The sequence below is a fragment of the Salvelinus namaycush genome, chromosome 30 (genome assembly GCF_016432855.1).
Source record: "Salvelinus namaycush isolate Seneca chromosome 30, SaNama_1.0, whole genome shotgun sequence".
Lineage (NCBI taxonomy): Eukaryota > Metazoa > Chordata > Actinopteri > Salmoniformes > Salmonidae > Salvelinus > Salvelinus namaycush.
Genome location: NC_052336.1, coordinates 30525037 through 30547986, shown reverse-complemented (window position 1 = coordinate 30547986; position 22950 = coordinate 30525037). Strand labels below are relative to the sequence as shown.

The window sequence follows — 22950 nt, the reverse complement described above, 5'->3', positions numbered from 1 at the left end:
GCACTTGACCCGGCTGCTTTTGAAGCACATATCCAGTGCCCCAAGCAATGTACTTTTCTCCAATGCTTGTCCACTAATGACTGTAAACACCTGTGAGCAGTCCCCAAGAGCTAACACAAATGGCTAGGGTCTGGTTAGAGTCCACCTGGCGCAAGTACTCAACCATGTTGGTCCAAACATGGTTGAATATGAGGACTTGTGCAAAGGATGGAGGTACACTGACAATCCTATCACACACAATTTATTTTGTATACTACATAGCCCTTTACACATCAATATAAACATGTTTGATGCCTACATCTTCCATTCATTTGGGGCTGGGGCTCATAGGTTCATTCACACAACAATGTATTGGAGTGTGCAGTTATGAATAACAGATTTGGAATGCTGTTCCTTTCATTCAAGGTTTACAAATGCTATCATCTAATTTCCCCATCAGTCGTCCTATGCCTATCAACTATTTAAACTTACAGGCTGCAAGTCAATGAAGGACATTCTGGTCTCTTCGAAGCTGGGTCGGAATGTCTTCATACCAATCGTGTAGACTGGTGTTGGGAGGACCATTGGCAGAAATTTTATGAAATTTTCGGCAAAAATTTTGAGCATCTGAGGCACCACTAGCAGGGTTTTTCGAACTATACCTGCACTTCGAATAGACAACTTGGCCTGCTTTTCTCGGCTGGCAGACCAAAGGTTTTTGTCCTTTATGACCGCAATCCAGTTCTCAATGAGTTTCCCCAAGCAGTCCGAGTTTAAAATAGAGACGTCCTGAGCAATCTGTAGTAAAGCAGACAAACAATTACTTTTCCATTGCAGTTAATCATTAGTCTGGCAACACTTAACTATCGAATTCCTCTTTGATGTTGTCAGCACAATGGGTCAATAATAAAGGGAGCTGTGCTTTTACTGGTTGGCTCTCATCTGTCTTTCTTACTCAAACACCCACATGCACAGCCACACAGCCCCTGAGCGCCACCCCCTTCTACTTCAATGGGAGGTCTCAACCAGCAAGGAAAAAAAACTTTTGAAAGAACCAATCAAACCCTGTCGCACAATTTAGATGCAAATATTGAATTAAAACAAACAGCCTTCTTTCCAGACCAGTGTGGTCATAGCCTACACTGTGCTGTGAGTCATGTAGGTCACGTCAGCCAGGCTAGTTAATAAAAAATGTAACCCACCATGCCTGGAGTATCCAGATACTAGATTGTCTTGGCCCCATTCTGTCTGGTCCACTCAGCTGTCTGGATCGCGGTCTCCGCAAAAGTCCTTATAACAATCAGTTTTGAAAATACACAAGTCTTTCAACATACACCTGGTAAGACCCGGCTACTGCTCAAGCTTGGTTTGTCGCTTGCTGTGTCCACAGTCCTATGTGTTCACGTGTGTCCCAAGGACCTCCATTCGCGTGTAAAAAAGGTGGCGTTTACAGAATACTGACTGCATGTAAGGCTTTTATGTTTTTCTTTAACTTCAGGCTATAGTCGAGTTGTCTGAAAGCAAGAGCGTTTCCTGGTCCATCTCTTCCGCTGCAAGAGGGTAAAAGGGAAACCTAATCAGTTGCACAACTGAATGCATTAAACTGAAATGTGTCTTCCGCACCCCTCTGAATCAGTGAGGTGCGGGGGACTGCCTTAAATCAACATCCACATCTTCAGCTTCCGGGTAGCAGTTGTTGATGGGGGTTAACTGCCTTACTCAAGAGAAAAACAGCATTTTTCCACCAGACATTTCGTCTGCTTTTAGTGAACGCGCTTCGTGGCTTTGGATTTGTTTACCAAACGCGCTAACAAAAGTAGCTATTTGGACATAAATGATGGACATTACCGAACAAAACAAACATTTCTTGTGGAAATGGGAGTCCTGGGAGTGCATTCAGACGAAGATCAGCAAAGGTAAGTTAAGATTTATAATGCTATTTCTGACTTTTGTTGACTCCACAATTTGGTGGGTAACTGTATGGCTTGCTTTTGTGGCTGAACGCTGTTCTCAGATTATTGAATATTGTGCTTTTGCTGTAAAGCTTTTTTGAAATCTGACACAGCGGTTGCATTAAGAACAAGTGTATCTTTAATTCTATGTAAAACATGTATCTTTCATCAAAGATTATGATGAGTATTTCTGTTATTTGATGTGGCTCTCTGCAATTTCTGCGGATATGGAGGCATTTCTGAACATGTCGCCAATGTAAACTGAGGTTTTTGGATATAAATATGAACTTTATCGAACAAAACATATGTATTGTGTATCATGAAGTCCTATGAGTGTCATCTGATGAAGATCATCAAAGGTTAGTGATTCATTTTTTCTCTTTCTGCTTTCTGTGACTCCTGTCTTTGGCTGGAAAAATGGCTGTGATTTGGCGGTGACCTAACATAATCGTTTGTGGTGCTTTCGCTGTAAAGCCTTTTCAAAATCGGACACTGTGGTGGGATTAACAAGAAGTGTATCTTTAAAATGGTTTTAAATACTTGTATGCTTGAGGAATTTTAATTATGAGATTTCTGTTTGAATTTGGCGCCCTGCACTTTCACTGGCTGTTGTCATATCGATCCTGTTAACGGGATTGCAGCCCTAAGAAATTTGTAGCACGTTGCGTTTCAATTTTTGTTCAGTATATTATAGTTAACGTTAGCTAGCTAAGCACTAGACAGTCAGTCAGTGGCACTGACAAATTTAAACTGGTATCAGCAAACTGTGTTTTAATCTATCCCAAACATGACATTGCTAACTACAGTTGCTAACTACAGTAGTTGCTTGTCTAAAGGTTTTGCAATTATGCTGCGGGACTTAGAGGTCATTTGTGGTTTAGTATGGTACCCTGCATCACTACTTCATTGCTCCAGACCAGCGCAGGGGGGAGTTAAAGCACTGATTATGCTTTTGGGTCCCAAGGCGCTACTGTGTCTCTAACTGACAATGAATGGGCGACATAAACCAAATAGAAACTGATAATTATGCACGACTTCAGTATTACTTACTAAAACTGTTGTTACACTAAGGTTTTTATTCTAGGAGTCAATTAGAGTACAATTAGGTTGTGGAAATGTTAGGATTATTTTGCTCTTACTGTAGTACTGTAGCCTACTCCCGACCGGTCACGAGGCTTTTGGTTTCTCGCCCCCTAAAAACAGAAATAAATCATTCTAAATGACAAACTGGCTTTATTTACAAATTAGTAACAATGTCTCACCCCATTTTCAAGAATGGCCTATTTCCCACTCATTTTACGTAATTTTTTAATGAATTAATCTCCAAAATATCTTTATTATCAACTGGCAGTTTCATTAAATAGTACCCGCAAAACACCAGTCTCAACGTCAACAGTGAAGAGGCGACTCTGGGATGCTGGCCTTCTAGGCAGAGTTGCAAAGAAAAAGTACTGTATTTCTTCATCAGCATCTTTATGCTTTCCTTAATAAAATAATGACAAAAATACTCATTCAAAATGCAGATGTTTATTTAGTTATGGATCAATAATGAATTACTATGGGAATAAATATCAACGAATGACAGACATATTGGAACAAAGTAGGCTAATGTAGGTAAACAAATTGTTGCTTACTGGAAAATACTCTTTCAAACACACACGGTCACGTGGTACAGCATCATTATGGCTATAAGAGGCTATTAGCTGAACAATAGACTTGCTTAGAAGGAGGTTAGGGGTAGAATTCAAATAAAATTAAATAAAATGTTATTAGCCACATGCGCTGAATACAACCTTACAGTGAAATGCTTACTAACGAGCCCCTAACCAACAATGTATTTAAAAAGAATACGGATAAGAATAAGAAACAAAAGTAACAAGTAATTAAAGAGCAGCAGTAAAATAACAATAGCGAGACTATATACAGGGGGGTACCGGTACAGAGTCAATGTGCGGAGGCACCAGTTAGTTGAGGTAATATGTACATGTAGGTAGAGTTATTAAAGTGACTATACATAGATGATAACAACATAGAGAACCGTCTATGACTAGGGTGGCTGGAGTCATTGACAATTTTTAGGGCCTTCCTCTGACACCGCCTGGTATAGAGGTCCTGGATGGCAGGAAGCTTGGCCCTGGTCGGAGGCCGAGCAGTTGCCATACCATTCAGTGATGCAACCAGTCAGGAGGCTCTCGATGGTGCAGCTGTAGAACCTTTTGAGGATCTGAGGACCCATGCCAAATCTTTTCAGTCTCCTGAGTGGGAATAGGTTTTGTCGTGCCCTCTTCACGACTGTCTTGGTGTGCTTGGACCATGTTAGCTGGTTGGTGATGTGGACACCAAGGAACTTGAATCTCTCAACCTGCTCCACTGCAGCCCCGCCGATGAGAATGGGGCCGTGCTCGGTCCTCTTTTTCCTGTAGTCCACAATCATCTCCTTTGTCTTGATCACGTTGAGGGAGAGGTTGTTGTCCTGGCACCACATGTCCAGGTCTCTAACCTCCTCCCTATAGGCTGTCTTGTGAACAGGGAGTACAGGAGAGGACTGAGCACGCACCCCTGAGGGGCTGATACCTACCCTTACGACCTGGGGGCGGCCCGACAGGATGTCCAGAATGCAGTTGCAGAGGGAGTCCCAGGGTCCTTAGCTTATTGATGAGCTTTGAGGGCACTATGGTGTTGAATGCTGAGCTGTAGTCAATAAATAGCATTCTCACATAGGTGTTCCTATGTGAATTCTATCATCACATGTATTTCTTAGTTAGGTTGGCTGTATCGCAACCGTCCGTGATTGGTTGCAATTTCAGTTTAATCCAACAGAAAAGACAGAACAAATAATACAACAAATATTGTGATTAAACTCAAATATACTAATTGATAAAAACAACTTTACGATTTGGAACCTTTACCATGTGGAAGGGGGAGAAGTTTTATTATTATTATTATTATCCCTGTTTTTCACAAGCGTGGCAGGCCTTGATTTCTGCAAACAACGTTTCTAGGATGGGCTATTATATGTTGGTCATATTGGTCATGGATCCCAAGTGGCGCAGTGGTCTAAAGCACTGCATCTCAGTGTAACAGGCATCACTACAGTTCCTGTTTCCAATCCAGGCTGTATCACATCCGACCGTGATTTGGAGTCCAAAAGGGCGGTGCACATTTGGCCCAGCGTCATCCGGGTTAGGGGAGATTTTGGCTGGCCGGGATGCCCTTTTTTCCCTCTAAAAACAGAAATAAATGTTTTGGCCATTTCAAATATTATTTAGGCTTTATTCAGATTACATTCGCTCACTTTCATTTTTTGAAAACGAAATAATCTACAAAATATCGTTATATATTATCAAGTTGATGACACAGTCAAATAGCCCTTGCACCTACATAAAGCTGAGTGACTCACTCATTCATGGCTTTGGATCAAAATAAATAAGTACCAACATTCTTTCTGATGGTCTTTAACAAAGAAATGTTTTGGTTATCCTGACCTGGACAACATGTACAGTATTATAATAGCCCCCCGAGTGTCGCAGTGGTCTAAGACACTGCATCACAGTGCAAAATGCGGTGCTAAAGATGCAGGTTTGACATCTGTGCCGGCCACCACCGGGAGACCCGTATGTAATTATTGGCGGTCACGTCATTGAAAGAAAAAAAAATCCGATATGCTTTAGGCATACCGTAGGCATTATGAGTCTCACTAATGTTGAGTAATGCGCTGTTAAAAGTGGTGTAGGTCTTATTTATTTAAAGAGCATATTGAAGTGGATTTGAAGCAATAGCCTACCCACTGTGGTCAACTATTTTAGCACCGTTTAGCGCTGCTCTGAGACAAGCATGGGGACTGGTCTTGAAAAATCTATGAGATTTTTATTTTCACTGAATCTCCATTTGGGTATTGGTTAGACTACAATTATACAATTAGGGTGTTGAAATGTTATGATCTTAGTACTGTAGCCTACTCCCGACCGTCACGTTGTACAGCGCCATATTTTCTGTTCCATCCTAACAGAAACCCTGAGGGTTTTTCATTTTTCTTGAAATAGAAACACCATAATATTAATCAAATTAATTAAGCAAAATGTCTTAAAATCAGTCCCATATACAATGTTCTTACAAAAAAAAGGTTTCAAATTCTCTAGTGCAGCCACTATTGAAGGCTTCTCAAAGATGCCTTCAGGTGGTCAAACTAGCATTAAAACTTCTTGTCAATAGGGGGGCGCCATTTCGACTTTGTAAAAATTCGTTCCCAAATTAAACTGCCTCGTACTCAATTCTTGCTCGTACAATATGCATATTATTATTACTATTGGATAGAAAACACTCTCTCGTTTCTAAAACCGTTTGAATTATTTCTCTGAGTGAAACAGAACTCATTCTGCAGCACATTTCCTGTCAGGAAGTGAGATTTCTGAAATCGAGGTCCCTGTTCTGAGGTCAGTTTATAAGTCCCCATGCAAGCTATGGGGCTACATGCACTGCATACGCCTTCCTCTAGATGTCAGTAAGCGGTGAGAATTTGAATGGAGTGGATTGCACCATCTGGGGCCCTATATAAGACCGTGGAACGGAAGTACCGTTCTTTTCAACGGGGCGCCTGGCGCAAGAGGGACATCACAATGGCGTCCTGCAAAGCTTTCGTTTTAGCAGTTCTATATCTCCGGTCATGTTTTTATTCGTTATAGTTGTTAAAGACATCACAAGGTAGTTAATTTAAACCGACTTATAGCAGTTTATATCAGTTTATTGCGATTTTCTGGGATTTCTTTGTGACGCGCTATCAGGAGTTGGACACCTTTCCGGCACATAGCTAACGTTAGCGGCTATTTCGACAGGAGAAGAGGACATCTTTCAACCAAAAGACGATTGTTCTGGAGAAAGGACACCTTGCCCAAGATTCTGATGGAAGCTCAGCAAATAGTAAGCAGTCTTTATGCTGTTAATTCGTATTTATGTTGACAAATGTCAAATAATAATTCCGCCATGAATTTCGGTGCGGTCTCGCTTTAGCGCACGCTGTATTGCGCAGTAACGTTAATTTTAAAAATATAACACAGCGATTGCATTAAGAACTAATTTATCTTTCATTTGCTGTCCAATCTGTATTTTTTATTCAAGTTTATGAATAGTTTTCGATTAGATTAGGTGCCTCTCCAAGATGGCGCTGGACAGATTGCTTGAAGTTTTGGCCACTAATCACATTGTATAACCACGATTTGTGCCGCTAAATATGCACATTTTCTGCACATCTGCACATTTTCGAACAAACCCTATATGCATTGTGTAATATGATGTTACAGGACTGTCATCTGATGAAGAATATCAAGGTTAGTCAAAAATTATATATCTTTTGCCTGTTTGTTACGATCGCTAACCTTTGCTGCTGGTAAATGGTGTTGTGTTTCTGGCTATTGTGGTAAGCTAATATAATGCTATATTGTGTTTTCGCTGTAAAACACTAAGCAAATCTGAAATATTGGCTGGATTCACAAGATCTGTGTCTTTCATTTGCTGTACGCTGTGTATTTTTAAGAAATGTTTTATGATGAGTAATTAGGTAATACACGATGGTCTCTGTAGTTATTCTAGTTGCTTTGGTGAGAGTTGTGATGGTGGCTGCAATGGTAAACTATGATTTATACCTGAAATATGCACATTTTTCTAACAAAACATATGTTATCAGACTGTCATCTGATGAAGTTGTTTCTTGGTTAGTGGCTATTTATATCTTTATTCGGTCGAATTTGTGATAGCTACTGATGCAGTAAAAAAATGGTGGAGTCTTTTGCTAACGTGGTTAGCTAATAGATTTACATATTGTGTCTTCCCTGTAAAACATTTAAAAAATCAGAAATGATGGCTGGATTCACAAGATGTGTATCTTTCATCTGGTGTCTTGGACTTGTGATTTAATGATATTTAGATGCTAGTATTTACTTGTGACGCTATGCTAGGCTATGCTAGTCAGCTTTTTTACTGATGGGGGTGCTCCCGGATCCGGGTTTGGGAGGAATTAGAGGTTAACGGTAACAGTGGCTGACACTTAAAACTTCTTAGGGGTAGGGTGCAGTATTCGGAAGTTTGGATGAATGAGGTGCCCAAAGTAAACTGCGTGTTACTCAGGCCCAGAAGCGAGGATATGCATATAATTGGAAGCATTGGATAGAAAACACTCTATCCAATTTTAGAAACACAAGTTTCTAAAACTGTTAAAATAATGTCTGTGAGTATAACAGAACTGATATGGCAGGTGAAAACCCGAGGAAAATCCATCCAGGAAATGGGATTTTTTTTTATGTGAGTGGTTTTCCATTGAAAGCCTATTGACTATATAAGATTTTACGGCCCAGAGTGCAGTTCCTATGGCTTCCACTAGATGTCAACAGTCTTTAGACATGGTTTCAGGCTTGTTTTCTGAAAAACAACGAAGAAAAATACCTTTTGGTAAGTGGTCTAAGTGGTCTTTGTGCGTGTGACTGTGACTGTGGGCGTGCGCTTCGTTCTTTTTCCTTCCTATTGAATACGCTATTGTCCGGTTGAAATATTATCCATTATTTAGATAATTGACAACCTGAGGATTAATTATAAACATCGTTTGACATGTTTCGATTAACTTTACCGGTACTATTAGGATGTATTCGTCTGCATGTTTTGACCGCCTTTGAGCCAGTGGATTACTGAACAAAACACTCCAACAAAACAGAGTTTTTGGGATATAAAAAGGGACTTTATCGAACAAAACGGCCATTTATTGTGTAGCTGGGACCCTTTGGATTGCCAACAGAGGAAGATCTTCAAAGGTAAGTGATTTATTTTATCGCTATTTCTGACTTTCGTGACGCCTCTTCTTGGTTGGAAAATGTTTGTATGCTTTTGTATGCGGGCGCTGTCCTCAGATAATATCATGTATGCTTTCGCCGTAAAGCCTTTTTGAAATCTGACAAAGTGGCTGGATTAACAAGTTAATCTTTTAACCGATGTATAACACTTGTATTTTCATGAATGTTTATTATTACTATTTTTGTAATTTGAATTTGGTGCTCTGCAATTTTACCGGATGTTGTCGAGGTGGGACGCTAGCGTCCCAATGAGCCCAAAGCAGTTTTAACCAATCTATCTAGTTAGCTGCCTACCGAAGTTGTCCGGTAAGTGTCTATCTTAATAATAAATTAAACTTCCTAAAAAAATTCATTTTATAGCTAAATGATGCCAACAATGGTTCATCCTTTAAATAACGTGCCATAGAATTCTGCAGCACCATGCAAGCTGTGCTGCAGTACGCTGCAACTTTTGACCTTTCTGGCGCAGGGGTCCCGCTAGCAACCCACCTCGACAACATCCGGTGAAATTGCAGAGCGCCAAATTCAAAATACAGAAAACGTAATATTAACCCTTTCATGCGTGAGTTCCAAATATATCTAACGGTCGCCCCAGCGTGAGTTTTTTTATGCACATGATGTTAGAACGTTCTCTCCATTCCAGAATGTGATTGTTACGTAACAGCACATTTAATCCTCGCTGCCCTCAAACCAAAGCACGCAGCCTGTTTATATTTATAGGCTGTTTTCAACTTGTCAATTTAAAATTATTTTCTGACAAGTTCTTTATTTTCTAATAACAGTTTGAATTGAGGTGTGTTCCGCCTCATTCATTCACATAAAAGTAGTCATCTTTACTTTTGTGGACCAATACATTTTTGGGTCATTTCTGACCGGACAAAATTCCCCAAACACTTCTCAATTGTTTGTGCAGTTCAAGTCTGCAGACATTTGCTCATCTGCTGTCCTGCACACACGTGTCCATATTTTCCGTCTGTTGCCTGCATCGCAATCAAAGTTGTTTTCGTTACCAATAGTAACTTTGGAAATATGTGCGTTTCTATCAAAGTAAGTGCCTTATTACGTTATAATAGTTTATGCATGTCGTGTTATGTCCTTTCTACTGTAGCATAGTGTTTTTGTGTATATTCCTTATAACCGCGGACACGCGATGTAACGTCACTCATTTCATAACATTTATGGTGTTATACTCAATGCTTAGGTGGCTAGCTACATTCTTCTATTAGCTCTGGAAAACAATGCTAATTGCGTCAGGGAAGTATTTGCATGTGTTGTATTTTGAAGCTACCCTGGCCTTATGACTCCCAAGTGGCACAGCGTCTCAGTGCTAGAGGCGTCACTACAGACACCCATCTTCAAATCCAGACTGCGTCTCTATCAAAGTAAGTGCCTTATTACGTCATAATAGTTTCTGTGTGTCGTGTTATACCGTTTCTACTGTAGCTCACTGTGTGTATGGAGCATAATATATTTGTGTATATTCCTTATAACCAAGGACACACAAGGTAACGTTACTCATGTTACTCACCTTTTATGGTGTTATATTCAATCGTGCTTATGTAGCTAGTTAAATTCTTATATTAGCTCTGTAAAACAATGCTAAATGCGTATGAAGTATTGGCATGTTATATTTTGAAGCTAACCTGGAAAAATTGAAAAGTATCTTATACCACTTGGTTGTTTTCTGAGTGCATTCCACAAAGCTGTTTATCACGTCAGCCTTATCCACTGCCCTCATTTTGAGGTTATAGTCAAGCACGCAGTCTGGTTTGATGTTTCTCTGTCTGGTTTGTTTCTCTCTCCCGTCAGGTGGTCCACCTTCCCTGTGGCCGGCATGGTTGCTGTATGGACAGTGGAGAGGACATGGACGTCTCGTTTGTCATGGCACTTTACTGCCAGCTGTTGACATTTCTTGTTTTGTATAACGGGTCATTTAGGATGGCAGTAGCGTTGATGATGAAATGCAGTCATAGCAGCAGAACTAGGAAGCAGTCTTGGGAAAAGAGGGTGGCAAAGAAGGGAGTTGCAAACATAGGATCTATGCTCCAGTATTCTCTTAGGGAGTTATTTACTATCCCCATAGAAGGACTGTCACCAGGAATGTATACATTTCACTAATTGATGTTGTCCCCCCTACTCCTGGCTCTCTCTTATCCTGTAGCTCCAAGGCATAGCGATTGGTCTCTACTATGTCTCCCACCAGCTCCTCTGTCAGAAACAACTTGAAGCACTCTGCCTCAGATGGAAATGGCAAGGGGCGTTGCACTCCAGACTGGGACTCATCAACACAAACAGCAGGGCCAGGAGGGGTGAAATGGCTGGCAGCCTTCCAGCTACCACAGAACTCCTGTACTTCATCCACTATCGGTCTGCCTCCATCACCACCAGCATCTTCAAAGGGAACTGGGACTTTGTCAGTGGACAAGGGGCCCTCAGACAAGGGGTCCTCTGTCACTGTCAGAATCCGATTCCTGACTTTCAGACTCATTGTCAGAATTGTTTTAAATCTCCAGAATTTCCACACTTCCACACTCCTTTTGAAAGACATTGCTAATGCTACAGCTTAGCTCATTAGCTACATACATAAACAACAACACTGAATGGCTCAGAGTGGGAGTGAGAGGTTACGTGATTGACTCCCTGCACGCGCCATTTCGATCAATAAATCACTATCAGAAAATATTTTGTGGTATTATTGATATATTTACTATTTTATTCACGTTTTTCAATTACCAGTGATAAATCATGCATTCCGATTTTTGCATAGATTGTAATGGGCACATAGTATGTGTGTAAAATAATGTCTTGAAGGTTGTACTGATTGATGAGCTTAGCTAATTCCAGCTATGTGTGTGGAGCCATGTTTGTTGACATACATTGCATTCTGGGTTTCGCTTGATCGTCTGTCGGACCAAAGATGCTATAACAAAATGAGGTGAGTAAGGGTCCACTCATTTTTTGAGAACTTCAGGAAGTGAATGTGGGATGTGAACGATGGTAGACGACACACCCCAACATGCATTCTATAAACAGACCAAACTCATCTTGTTTTCTCTTATCTTTGGTGTCTGTGAGGAAAAAAAGCCTTGCTGCGTGCTGAAACTAATGGTTGGATTACTTTCGATTTTTAGAAAGTGTTCTACTGAATTATTTTGATCAACGGTGAGCTCACCTGTGATGTGATTAATTATACATAGTAATTGCTATTAGCTAATGTATGTAGCTAAATGTAGCCTACATTTTCCGGTTAGAATGATTGTGTTATGCTATAGATACTTCTGTGAATATCTGAACATTGCATCCAAAAATAAACTGCTCACATTCTGGACATAACTTTATAAGGACTGTATTTATGTAAATCATTTCTGAAAAAAGTGTGGCCAGCTCATATGCTTATTGTTACGTCATTCAAAACTGGCCGTTCTAAATGAGTGTTCTAATCACACGGGTGTGATCGTACGCTTCAGGGACCACTATAGAACGATCACACCCGTGTGATGGTACGTGTGAAAGGGTTAAAGACTGTTGGAAAAGCATTCCAGGTGAATCTGGTTGAGAGAATGCCAAGTGTGTGCAAATATGTCATCAAGGCGAAGGGTGGCTACTTTGAAGAATCTAAAATAGATTTTGATTTGTTTATCACTTTTTTGGTTACTACATGATTCCATATGTGTTATTTCAATGTTTTGATTCCACAATGTAGAAAATAGTAAAATAAAGAAAAACCCTTGAATGAGTAGGTGTGTCCAAACTTTTGACTGGTACTGTATATCTCACTAGGTCAGTATTTTTAAGCCTCCATATATCAAATAGTTCCAATATATCAATGATATTTTTGCATTTGGGGGATAGTTTGTATTTTGACATATTTAAAACCGTATTATAATCTCCCACCACAATAATAGAGTCTTGTATTGCTTATAAGCTGGATCAATTATTATATATACTTTCAAACAATAATAGAACAATAATATTTTTTTATCTTTGTTAATATTGCATGACGTATTTGCATTGCTATTGTCATCAACCAGAACTGGAAACGGGGTATGCTGGCCTGAGACCCAATTTATGTTTGTCCTCTCTAGTGGTAATCAGTTTTTGGTCAGTATCTCTGAGGCAATGCAAATCATTGTATTAAGTCCTGTTTTCCCTTTGATAGGACATTCTTGGCTTTCCAATGATATCACATCTGTTATCTTCATGATCTCTCTAAGGCTTTTGATACAGTTGATCATGTAATACAGAGGCAGAGATTGTCGATCATAGGTCTTTTGGAACATGCAGTTGCATGGTTTGCTAACTATCTGTTTGATAGAACTCAGTGCACTCAATTTGATGGACTCATGTCTATTAAATTGTCTGTCTGTAATGGTGTGCCCCAGGGCTCTGTACTTGGTCCCCTCTTCACTATTTATATAAATAATTTAGACATAAATGTGCAAAATGCGCAACTTCACTTTTATGCTGATGATTCTGTTATTTATTGTTGTGCCTCGTCTCTCACAAAAGATTTCCAGAACTTGCAAACTACTTTTTATACAGTTCAACATACCTTATGTCAATTGAAGCTTATCCTCAATACTGACAAAACTAAACTAATGGTGTTTTCTAAAGCAAGATATAGACCTCTGAACCTTTCACCTATTACTACCTGTCAGGGCAATGAGATTGAGACTGTAACCTCATACACATATCTTGGCATTTTAATTGATGACGGCCTCTCTTTAAATTGCATATTCAACAATTTACAAAAAGATTTAAGGTGAAGTTGGGATTTTATTTTAGGAATAAGGCCTGTTTTTCTTTTGAAGCCAGAAAGAGGCTAGTATCAGATACATTTATGCCTATACTTGACTATGGAGATATTTTATATGTGAATGCTTCCGCTCAGTGTTTGAGATCAATTGACACCCTTTACCATGGAGCATTGAGATTTATTTTTAATTGCAAAACTCTTATGCACGACTGCACTTTATATACCAGGGTTTGCTGGCCTTCTCTAGTCAATCGTAGGCTCTTTTTATACTTGATTTACAAAGCCATTTGGGGTTTACTACCATTTTATTTGGGCATTTTTATTGTTGAGAAATGTGGTGGGTACTCTCTTCGTTTGCAGGGCTTTATCCTGCTAACTGTTCCAAATGATCAAACTGAATTTGGTTAAAGGGCTTTTATGTACTCATTGGCTTGGAACGCCTTACAAAATACTTTTAAACTGGAAGAACTTGTCCCGATTTGTGGTTTTAAATCATTGATGAATGATTTTTAGGCTGATTCCCTGACCTGTCAATATTTTTAATTTGCTGCTTTATAATTGTGTTATACTCTTGTGAATTCTATGTTTTTTTACTAGATTACATGTAGTTTTTCATGTTGTCTGTCTGTAATTGTGTGATGACTTGTTGCTGCCTGTCTTGGCAAAGACGCTCTTGAAAAAGAGATTTCAAATCTCAATGAGCCCTTCCTGGTTAAATAAAGGTTAAATACATTTAATTAAATAAATGTACAAAAAAATGGCTGCCATCACAATCAGCACAATATATGAACATTTGAAAAGTGTCTGTAATTATGAATTATTATTTTTGTGAGTTTGATATTCAAAATGTTTTTAGTAAGTGACCATCTCAGGAATAGTTTAAGTGAGTTGTCAGGACTGTGTATTCAATCAATCAATCAATCAAGTTTATTTTATATAGCAGCACGCTGGCTAGGAAAAACTCCCTAGAAAGGCCAAAACCTAGGAAGAAACCTAGAGAGGAACTGTGAGGGGTGGCCAGTCCTCTTCTGGCTGTGCCGGGTGGAGATTATAACAGAACTATGCCAAGATGTTCAAAAATGTTCATAAGTGACAAGCATGGTCAAATAATAATCATGAATAATTTTCAGTTGGCTTTTCATAGCCGATCATTAAGAGTTGAAAAACAACAGGTCTGGGACAGGTGGCGGTTCCATAACCGCAGGCAGAACAGTTGAAACTGGAATAGCAGCAAGGCCAGGCGGACTGGGGACAGCAAGGAGTCATCATGCCCGGTAGTCCTGACGTATGGTCCTAGGGCTCAGGTCCTCCGAGAGAAAGAAAGAGAGAAGGAGAAAATTAGAGAGAGCCAAGATTTTCAAAATGTTCATAAATGACAAGCATGGTCAAATAATAATCAGGAATAAATGTCAGTTGGCTTTTCATAGCCGATCATTAAGAGTTGAAAACAGCAGGTCTGGGACAGGTAGGGGTTCCGTAACCGCAGGCAGAACAGTAATAATTCTTTCACATTAAATAAGAGTTTATCAAGAAATGTCTTCTGTAGTGGATGCCGCAACTATGTAATATTTATGTCCTGATTACAACTACAGAGGACAATTATTGGTAACATTTCATTTTTTTCGGATCTCAGGAGGAAAGGATTTTTTAACGTTTATTTCACTTCATTACTCAAAACAATGGCGCCGAAGCGGCCATGACTTTTCACTGTGCAAGAGGCTGTATCTATGTTGGTTGGTGATACTGATTTAGACACGTCCTTGCACTTTGAAAGCAACGCTGATATAGAGGTGAGTGAAGTAAGTAAACAGCAGATATATGTTTGGTGTTGTGGATGTTTGATTTTGTGAAACTTGGGGAATAGCTCTCAGATTAGCCAGTCCTGTCATGATCAGCTGGGGAGAAGTGTTTAGCTTTACATGCTGCTCGCACTGCTCGCGTGTCTAGGCGAGCGTCTACATGGCCAGGCGCTAAAATAGAAACAGGTTCTATTTGTGAAGCTCAACGCGTTGCAAGTCCGGCCTCTCCCATCTCCACATTGGTTATTAGGAGCATATACCCACGTGGGTGATTGAAAGATGAACGGACGTCCACAATCCAGTCGGTTGTCGTAATGCACCATAAAATTGTTTGCCAACCGCCATATAAAGTCCAAAGAAGTGAAAAAGAAGCCTGAGGAAGGAGAGATGAATTCGGTTTATGGTTTTATATGTGGATTAATTGTCGGAGTAGAGGATCTTATGCATTACAGGTAAAATAACAACCCAATGTTTATATCCCAGGACAAATTAGCTAGCAACAGCAAGCTAGCTAGCTAAATTGCCATAAATGTTTAATGCTTTTCGACCTGTCCACAAATTAATATAATTGGTTCAGAGTTGGTTTTGATACTTCTACCGGTGAGTCCTGACCGTGTCTGGTGTGGGGGTACAAAATCAGCAAGCGCACGATGGCACGCTCAGACGCACGCATGCATCTGGTTTGGTCAGCATGTTAGGCCCCTCAGCTAACTAGTTGAGTGTTTTGTCTTGTTTCTACTGAAGTAATTCATATGGAAATGACCCAAGCTGTTTGCTATAGCTAGATAGGTAGTTAGCTATCTAACTGTCAGGTTTGTCTGTCAGGCTAGCTAGAATAGTTGTGTGGCTGTAACATTAAATGTGTGCTGCGCTTGCGAAACGTCAAGTTTTCCCGTTCAGTACCTAACATTAGCCATACAGACAACCATTTCACTAACCACGAATTACAGATTAGAGTAATGTTTGGTTATTTGTTGGACTTAGGTTATGGTTTGTCATGTTTCCTATTATTTGACAGCTTGCTTAGCTGTCGTGTTATGCTAGAAGCCAGTGCCGTGGAGCTCAAATTATATTGACTTGCAGTAATATCTGTTTACATAGCCAGCTAAGAAGTTGATTTTTTGTTCCTGTTTCTACCAGTGCTATTCATTTGGAAACTGTCCCATCTTTGTAACTAATCAGCTAACATTATCTAACTCTGTCGATGTCTATCAGGCAAGAAAGGGTGAGTTGAGCAACACTGTGCTTTGCTTGCAATGCTGCAATCAGTCCAACAAACACACAATGAGAAACAATCTGTCCACTAAGGACTTTATAAAAATCAGTTTGATTGATGATCAATTGATTGAATCCAAGTGCTGTGTAGCTTTATGATGATACTGTATATATGTGTGTGTGTGTGTGTGTGTGTGTGTGTGTGTGTGTGTGTGTGTGTGTGCGTGTGTGCGTGTGTATGTGTATAAAGGAAGACGTGTTGTAACTGTAACACAATTTATTATGGAAACCCCTGAGAGGTGATTATTACAGAGTAGGTGTATGGCTGAGAAAAAGAAAGAGAGGAAGGGAGAGTGAGATTGTGTGTGTAAGTGAAAGAGAGACCGAGTGAGAGTTAGAGATGCTTTGAGGGATAGAGATGTGGCGCAAGGAGGAAGGGGAAGGAGGTGTGGGGAGAGAGGAAGAGGAGGGAGAGGAGAGTGGAGGGAGAGGAACATAGAGAGGAGGAGAAAGAGCAAGAGGGAGAGCACACTGGAGAGTCCGTCTGCCCCAAGTCTCACCATTCACAAGGCAAAGCAACATACAAATTGAAAAAATCCAACTCATGCAACACACTGCACTTACTGGAGCCTAGTCCGGCAGATGAGAATTGCCTCCCATTGAATTGAATGAACTTCCACCGGAACGCATACAGTTTACCACGGTTTACCACAGCATAAGATCAAGTGTGTGGCGAAGTTTGAATCGTTAACTGCATTCAATATGTCTTTTGGCTGTGTTTGTGTTACACAACCTGTCATGGATAACCAGAAGTAGGTGAGTAAATGAGATGCTGTTTTTTTGCAGCGATGAGTGGCTACAGATGGTGGTTGATCATACACTGCCTGTGGTGCAAACCCACTCCCTATTCCGTGAGGCTGATTGCTCAGACCAGCCCCTCGGTACAGCAGCTCAGATATAAAGTACACTGTTGAATGAAAACATGTGACGTTGACCCTTCAGGATGGATGCACGCGCACACTCGGCATGCAAACACAGACACAAACAAACACAAACATGCATTCATGATACAAATACACTCTCACACAACCAAGTAGTCTATACGCTCACAGACAGACAGACAGACACTACCACACAGTCTGACCCTGCTGCATCTCTCCCTCAGAACATGACGAGTGTGCAAGTGGGCAGAGCTCCTGTGACGACAATGCCATCTGCACCAACACCATCAGAGGCCACCTGTGCACCTGTAAGCCTGGCTACGTAGGGAACGGCTCCATCTGCACAGGTAAGACCTCACCCTCCATGCCTCTCTACCTCTTACACCTCTCTCTAACCCTCTTGAGCTCCATCGGCACCCCTACCCCCTACTCTGGACATCCACAGCCCTCTCCCTTTTTCCTCTTCTTTCTTCATCTGCAGAGGAAACGTCTTCACCTCCTTGCCCTTTTCTAACCCTCTACATCAGGGGTGTCAAACTAATTTTGCCCAGCAGGCCAGATTCAGTCTTCGACCGAGGTTCAGAGGTCCACACTTAAAATGTATTATATTTCCTCACCGTCAAAACGTGCAAGAAAGTGTCCACTATCCATCGCTTTTGGAATTTCAATGTTCCCTGATTGTCTAGCTTTTGTTTTATATATACGGTACCTGTCAAAAGATGGACATACCTACTCATTCAAGGGTTTTTCTTTATTTTTACTATTTTCGACATTGTAGAATAATGGTGCAGACATCAAAACAATGAAATAACACATATAGTATCATGTAGTAACCAAAAAGTGTTAAACAAATCAAAATACATTTTATATTTCAGATTCTTCAAAGTAGTGTCATGACGTTGCTATCGTTAATGTGATGACATGCTATTTATTGAATAATTAACTATGTTTATTATTACATAATTAAATTAATCATGTAACAATTAACTCAGTAACCTGGGGCACCATGGGAATAGTTTGTTTAAGATGGAAAGAAATTACACGAATGTACTTTTAACATGGCACACCTGTTAATTGAAATACATTCCAGGTGACTACCTCTTGAAGCTGATTGAGAGAATGCCAAGATGGTGCGAAGCTGTCATCAAGGCAAAGTGATGCTACTTTGAAAAATCTCAAATCTCAAATATATTTTGATTTGTTGTTGTTGCTTTCTACATGATTCCATATGTGTTATTTCATAGTTATCATGTCTTCACTACTATTCTACAATGTAGAAAATAGTAACAATAAAGAAAAACCCTTGAATGAGTAAGTGTGTCCAAACCTTTGACTGGTACTGTATATATATATATGTACAGTCGTGGCCAAAAGTGTTGAGAATGACACAAATATTAATTTCCACAAAGTTTGCTGCTTCGGTGTCTTTATATATTTTAGTCAGATTTTACTATGGAATACTGAAGTATAATTACAAGCATTTCATAAGTACAAAATCTAAATCAAAATCAAAGGCTTTTAATGACAATTACATGAAGTTGATGCAAAGAGTCAATATATGCAGTGTTGACCCTTCTTTTTCAAGACCTCTGCAATCCGACCTGGCATGCTGTCAATTTACTTCTGGGCCACATCCTGACTGATGGCAGCCCATTCTTGCATAATCAATGCTTGGTGTTTGTCAGAATTTGTGGGCTTTTGTTTGTCCACCCGCCTCTTGAGGCTTGACCACAAGTTCTCAATGGGATTAAGGTCTGGGGCGTTTCCTGGCCATGGACCCAAAATATCGATGTTTTGTTCCCCGAGCCACTTAGTTATCACTTTTGCCCTATGGCAAGGTGCTCCATCATGCTGGAAAAGGCATTGTTCGTCACCAAACTGTTCCTGGATGGTTGGGAGAAGTTGCTCTCGGAGGATGTGTTGGTATCATTCTTTATTCATGGCTGTGTCCTTAGGCAAAATTGTGAGTGAGCCCACTCCCTTGTAAATGGTCTCAGGATGCTTTACTGTTGGCAAGACACAGGACTGATGGTAGCGCTCACCTTGTCTTCCCCGGACAAGCTTTATTCCAGATGCCCCAAACAATCAGAAAGGGGATTCATCAGAGAAAATGACTTTACCCCAGTCCTCAGCAGTCCAATCCCTGTACCTTTTGCAGAATATCAGTCTGTCCCTGATGTTTTTCCTGGAGAGAAGTGGCTTCTTTGCTGCCCTTCTTGACACCAGGCCATCCTCCAAAAGTCTTCGCCTCACTGTGCGTGCAGATGCACTCACACCTGCCTGCTGCCATTCCTGAGCAAGCTCTGTACTGGTGCTGCCCCGATCCCGCAGCTGAATCAACTTTAGGAGACGGTCCTGGCGCTTGCTGGACTTTCTTAGGTGCCCTGAAGCCTTCTTCACAACAATTGAACCGCTCTCCTTGAAGTTCTTGATGATCCGATAAATGGTTGATTTAGGTGAAATCTTACTGGCAGCAATATCCTTGCCTGTGAAGCCGTTTTTGTGCAAAGCAATGATGATGGCGCGTGTTTCCTTGCAGGTAACCATGGTTGACAGAGGAAGAACAATTATTCCAAGCACGACCCTCCTTTTGAAGCTTCCAGTCTGTTATTCGAACTCAATCAGCATGACAGAGTGATCTCCAGCCTTGTCCTCGTCAACACTCAGACCTGTGTTAACGAGAGAATCACTGACATGATGTCAGCTGGTCCTTTTGTGGCAGGGCTGAAATGCAGTGGAATTGTTTTTGGGGGATTCAGTTCATTTGCATGACAAAGAGGGACTTTGCAAGTAATTGCAATTCATCTGATCACTCTTCATAACATTCTGGAGTATATGCAAATTGCCATCATACAAACTGAGGCAGCAGACTTTCTGAAAATGTATATTTGTCTCATTCTCAAAACTTTTGGCCACGACTGTATATGTGATTGGATGTATAGACATTATGGACAGTATGTGGATAGAATATGTAGTATATGTACATACACATGGAACACTGGTCACTTTAATAATGTTTACATACTGTTTTACCCATTTCATATGTATATACTGTATTCTAGAGAAGGCCATCCTAGTCAACGATTATTGTGAATATACTATGTATTATACAATAATATTTGAATAGGATGGCCTAATCTAGAATACAGAATATACATGTGAAATGGGAAAAACAGTATGTAAACATTATTAAAGTGACCAGTGTCCCATTATTTAAGGGACCAGTGTTCCATGCGTATGTACATAGGGCAGCAGCCTCTAAGGTAGCGGGCTAGTGACAGTGACTAAGTTCAGAGCAGTGGACTGGGAGGAGGCCGGCTAGTGATAGCTATTTAACAGTCTAATGACCTTGAGATAGAAGCTGTTTTTCAGTGTCTCGGTCCCAGCTTTGATTCACAAGGAACTGACCTCGCCTCATCCAATCAAGTTGTAGAAACATCTCAAACATATCGGGGCGGCAGGTAGGCTAGTGGTGAGAGTGTTGGGCCAGTAACTGGAAGGTTGCTGGATCGAATCCCAGAGCTGGCAAGGTAAATATCTGTCATTCTGCCTCTGAACAAGGCAGTTAACCCACTTTTCCCTGGTAGGCTGTCATTGTAAATAAGAATTTGTTCTTAACTGACTTGCCTACTTAAATACATTTTAAAAATATAATAGTTATTGAGTCTCATAGCAAAGGTTCTGAATAAGGTATTTCTGTTTTTAAAATGTCTATAAACCTGTTTTGGGGTATTGTGTGTATGAGAATTTTAAACATTAAATCAATTTTAATGTAACAAAATGCGGAAACGGGGAAGGGTTCTGTATACTTTCCGAATGCACTGTATGGGTGTTTTTATAAACTGGTGACCATGAGTCTTAGGCTAGTAAAACACCTCTCTTCTTCTCATCCTTTTCCCTTTTTCTGTACTCTCCTCTCCTAAACTCGGTCTATTAATCTTGTTCTGTCTCCCAGGAAAAGGACCACGTCTTCTCTTCCTCTCCTCCCTCGCTCTATCGCTCTAGTACTGTCTCGCTGTCTGTCCCCAGTGTCGACCAGTGTGTAATTAGAGTGTAGAATATAGGGAATTCTCTTTATTTGGGAGTGTGACGTGTGTGTGTGTGTGTGTGTGTGTGTGTGTGTGTGTGTGTGTGTGTGTGTGTGTGTGTGTGTGTGTGTATCACACCTGCCGTCTTACCACCGCCTCCCCGTGTCTTTCTGTAATAGCGACGCATTAGGATGGGAGGCAGGTGGAAGGCAGGTCTACGGAGAGATCAATGCAATTTGCAAAGTGCTTTCCAGACTGTTTCTATGCTGGATTGTCTCCAACAAGAGGCACACAGCAGCCCCAGAAAAAAGAAAAATAGATTAAAAAAAGTGCCATCGAACATCTTTACTGCCACCTCCACATTTTTCACTCTGGAAGTCATGAGTAATATGCAAATGATCCAACTGGGGAAAAATGGTTTTTTGCTCAGAGAAAAATGCATAAAACAATGACTTGAATATGAAATGCACTCCAACCAGCTCAGAGAAAGAGCGTTCCAACCACACACTGACTGATCATAGCCTCCCGGGTGGCGCAGTGGTCTAGGGCACTGCATCGCTGTGCTAGCTGCGCCACCAAAGTCTCTGGGTTCGCGCCCAGGCTGGGCTGGGTTCGCGCCCAGGCTCTGTCGCAGCCGGCCGCAACCGGGAGGTCCGTGGGGCGACGCACAATTGGCATAGTGTCGTCTGGGTTAGGGAGGGTTTGGCCGGTAGGGATATCCTTGTCTCAGTATGTAAAAAATGTAAAAAAAAACGTATAACAGTCTGCGCATGTACCAACTTAACCCACTGCATGCCAAGCAGTTCATGGGAATATGCATTTAGATCTTCTTGAATTATGTACAGTGTTGTTTCGTGGGCAAATGTTTGAGCAGATGATCTTAACAAACTGTGGCCTGCCTGTGTTTTGTTACAAACAAAGCACATATTTTGCGTAGTAGCGCACGCTGATGAGATGCTAGATTCAATTTCTATGAGTACAACGATCTTGAACAGCAATGAATGTCATAGAGGACACGTGGACATATTATGGGAGCCAGAGGTGTCATTCTGTATCCATGATTCCATTCAATTTTCTATTGTGCAATACTACATTTTACATTCACCTATAATGTGTATGCATACTGTATCTCATTCAAATAACATATTTGCACTATATGACATAATGATGTCCCTCCATTTCATCTATAATGTCTAGGATCAGACCAGGACAGCTCTGTACAGATGGAGATGTATGTGGTCCATGAACTGAGTTGGTGAAAAGCACTCAGTTCCATCTAATTCTTATACTTATCTGCAGCTCTTACAGCTGCAGCCTTTACTTACCTTGAATTTGGCTCCCCCTAGTGTTGATCTGGAGTATTTTCCTTTACCGAGAAAATTGACCCATCATGTGACCTGTTAGGAGGACGTTGTAGAGCTCAGAGTGCTCTTTTTCAGTTGTC

General features: G+C 40.7%; 1 protein-coding gene across 1 annotated transcript in view; it reads left to right on the top strand.

The window, feature by feature from the left end:
• LOC120025009 (protein kinase C-binding protein NELL1-like) overlaps positions 1-22950 on the top strand; it is a 456735-nt gene that overhangs the window by 369978 nt on the left and 63807 nt on the right. Inside the window, exon 14 of the mRNA XM_038969436.1 lies at positions 17703-17825. Coding sequence (XP_038825364.1) covers positions 17703-17825 — 123 coding nt within the window. The remainder of the gene's footprint in view (positions 1-17702; positions 17826-22950) is intronic.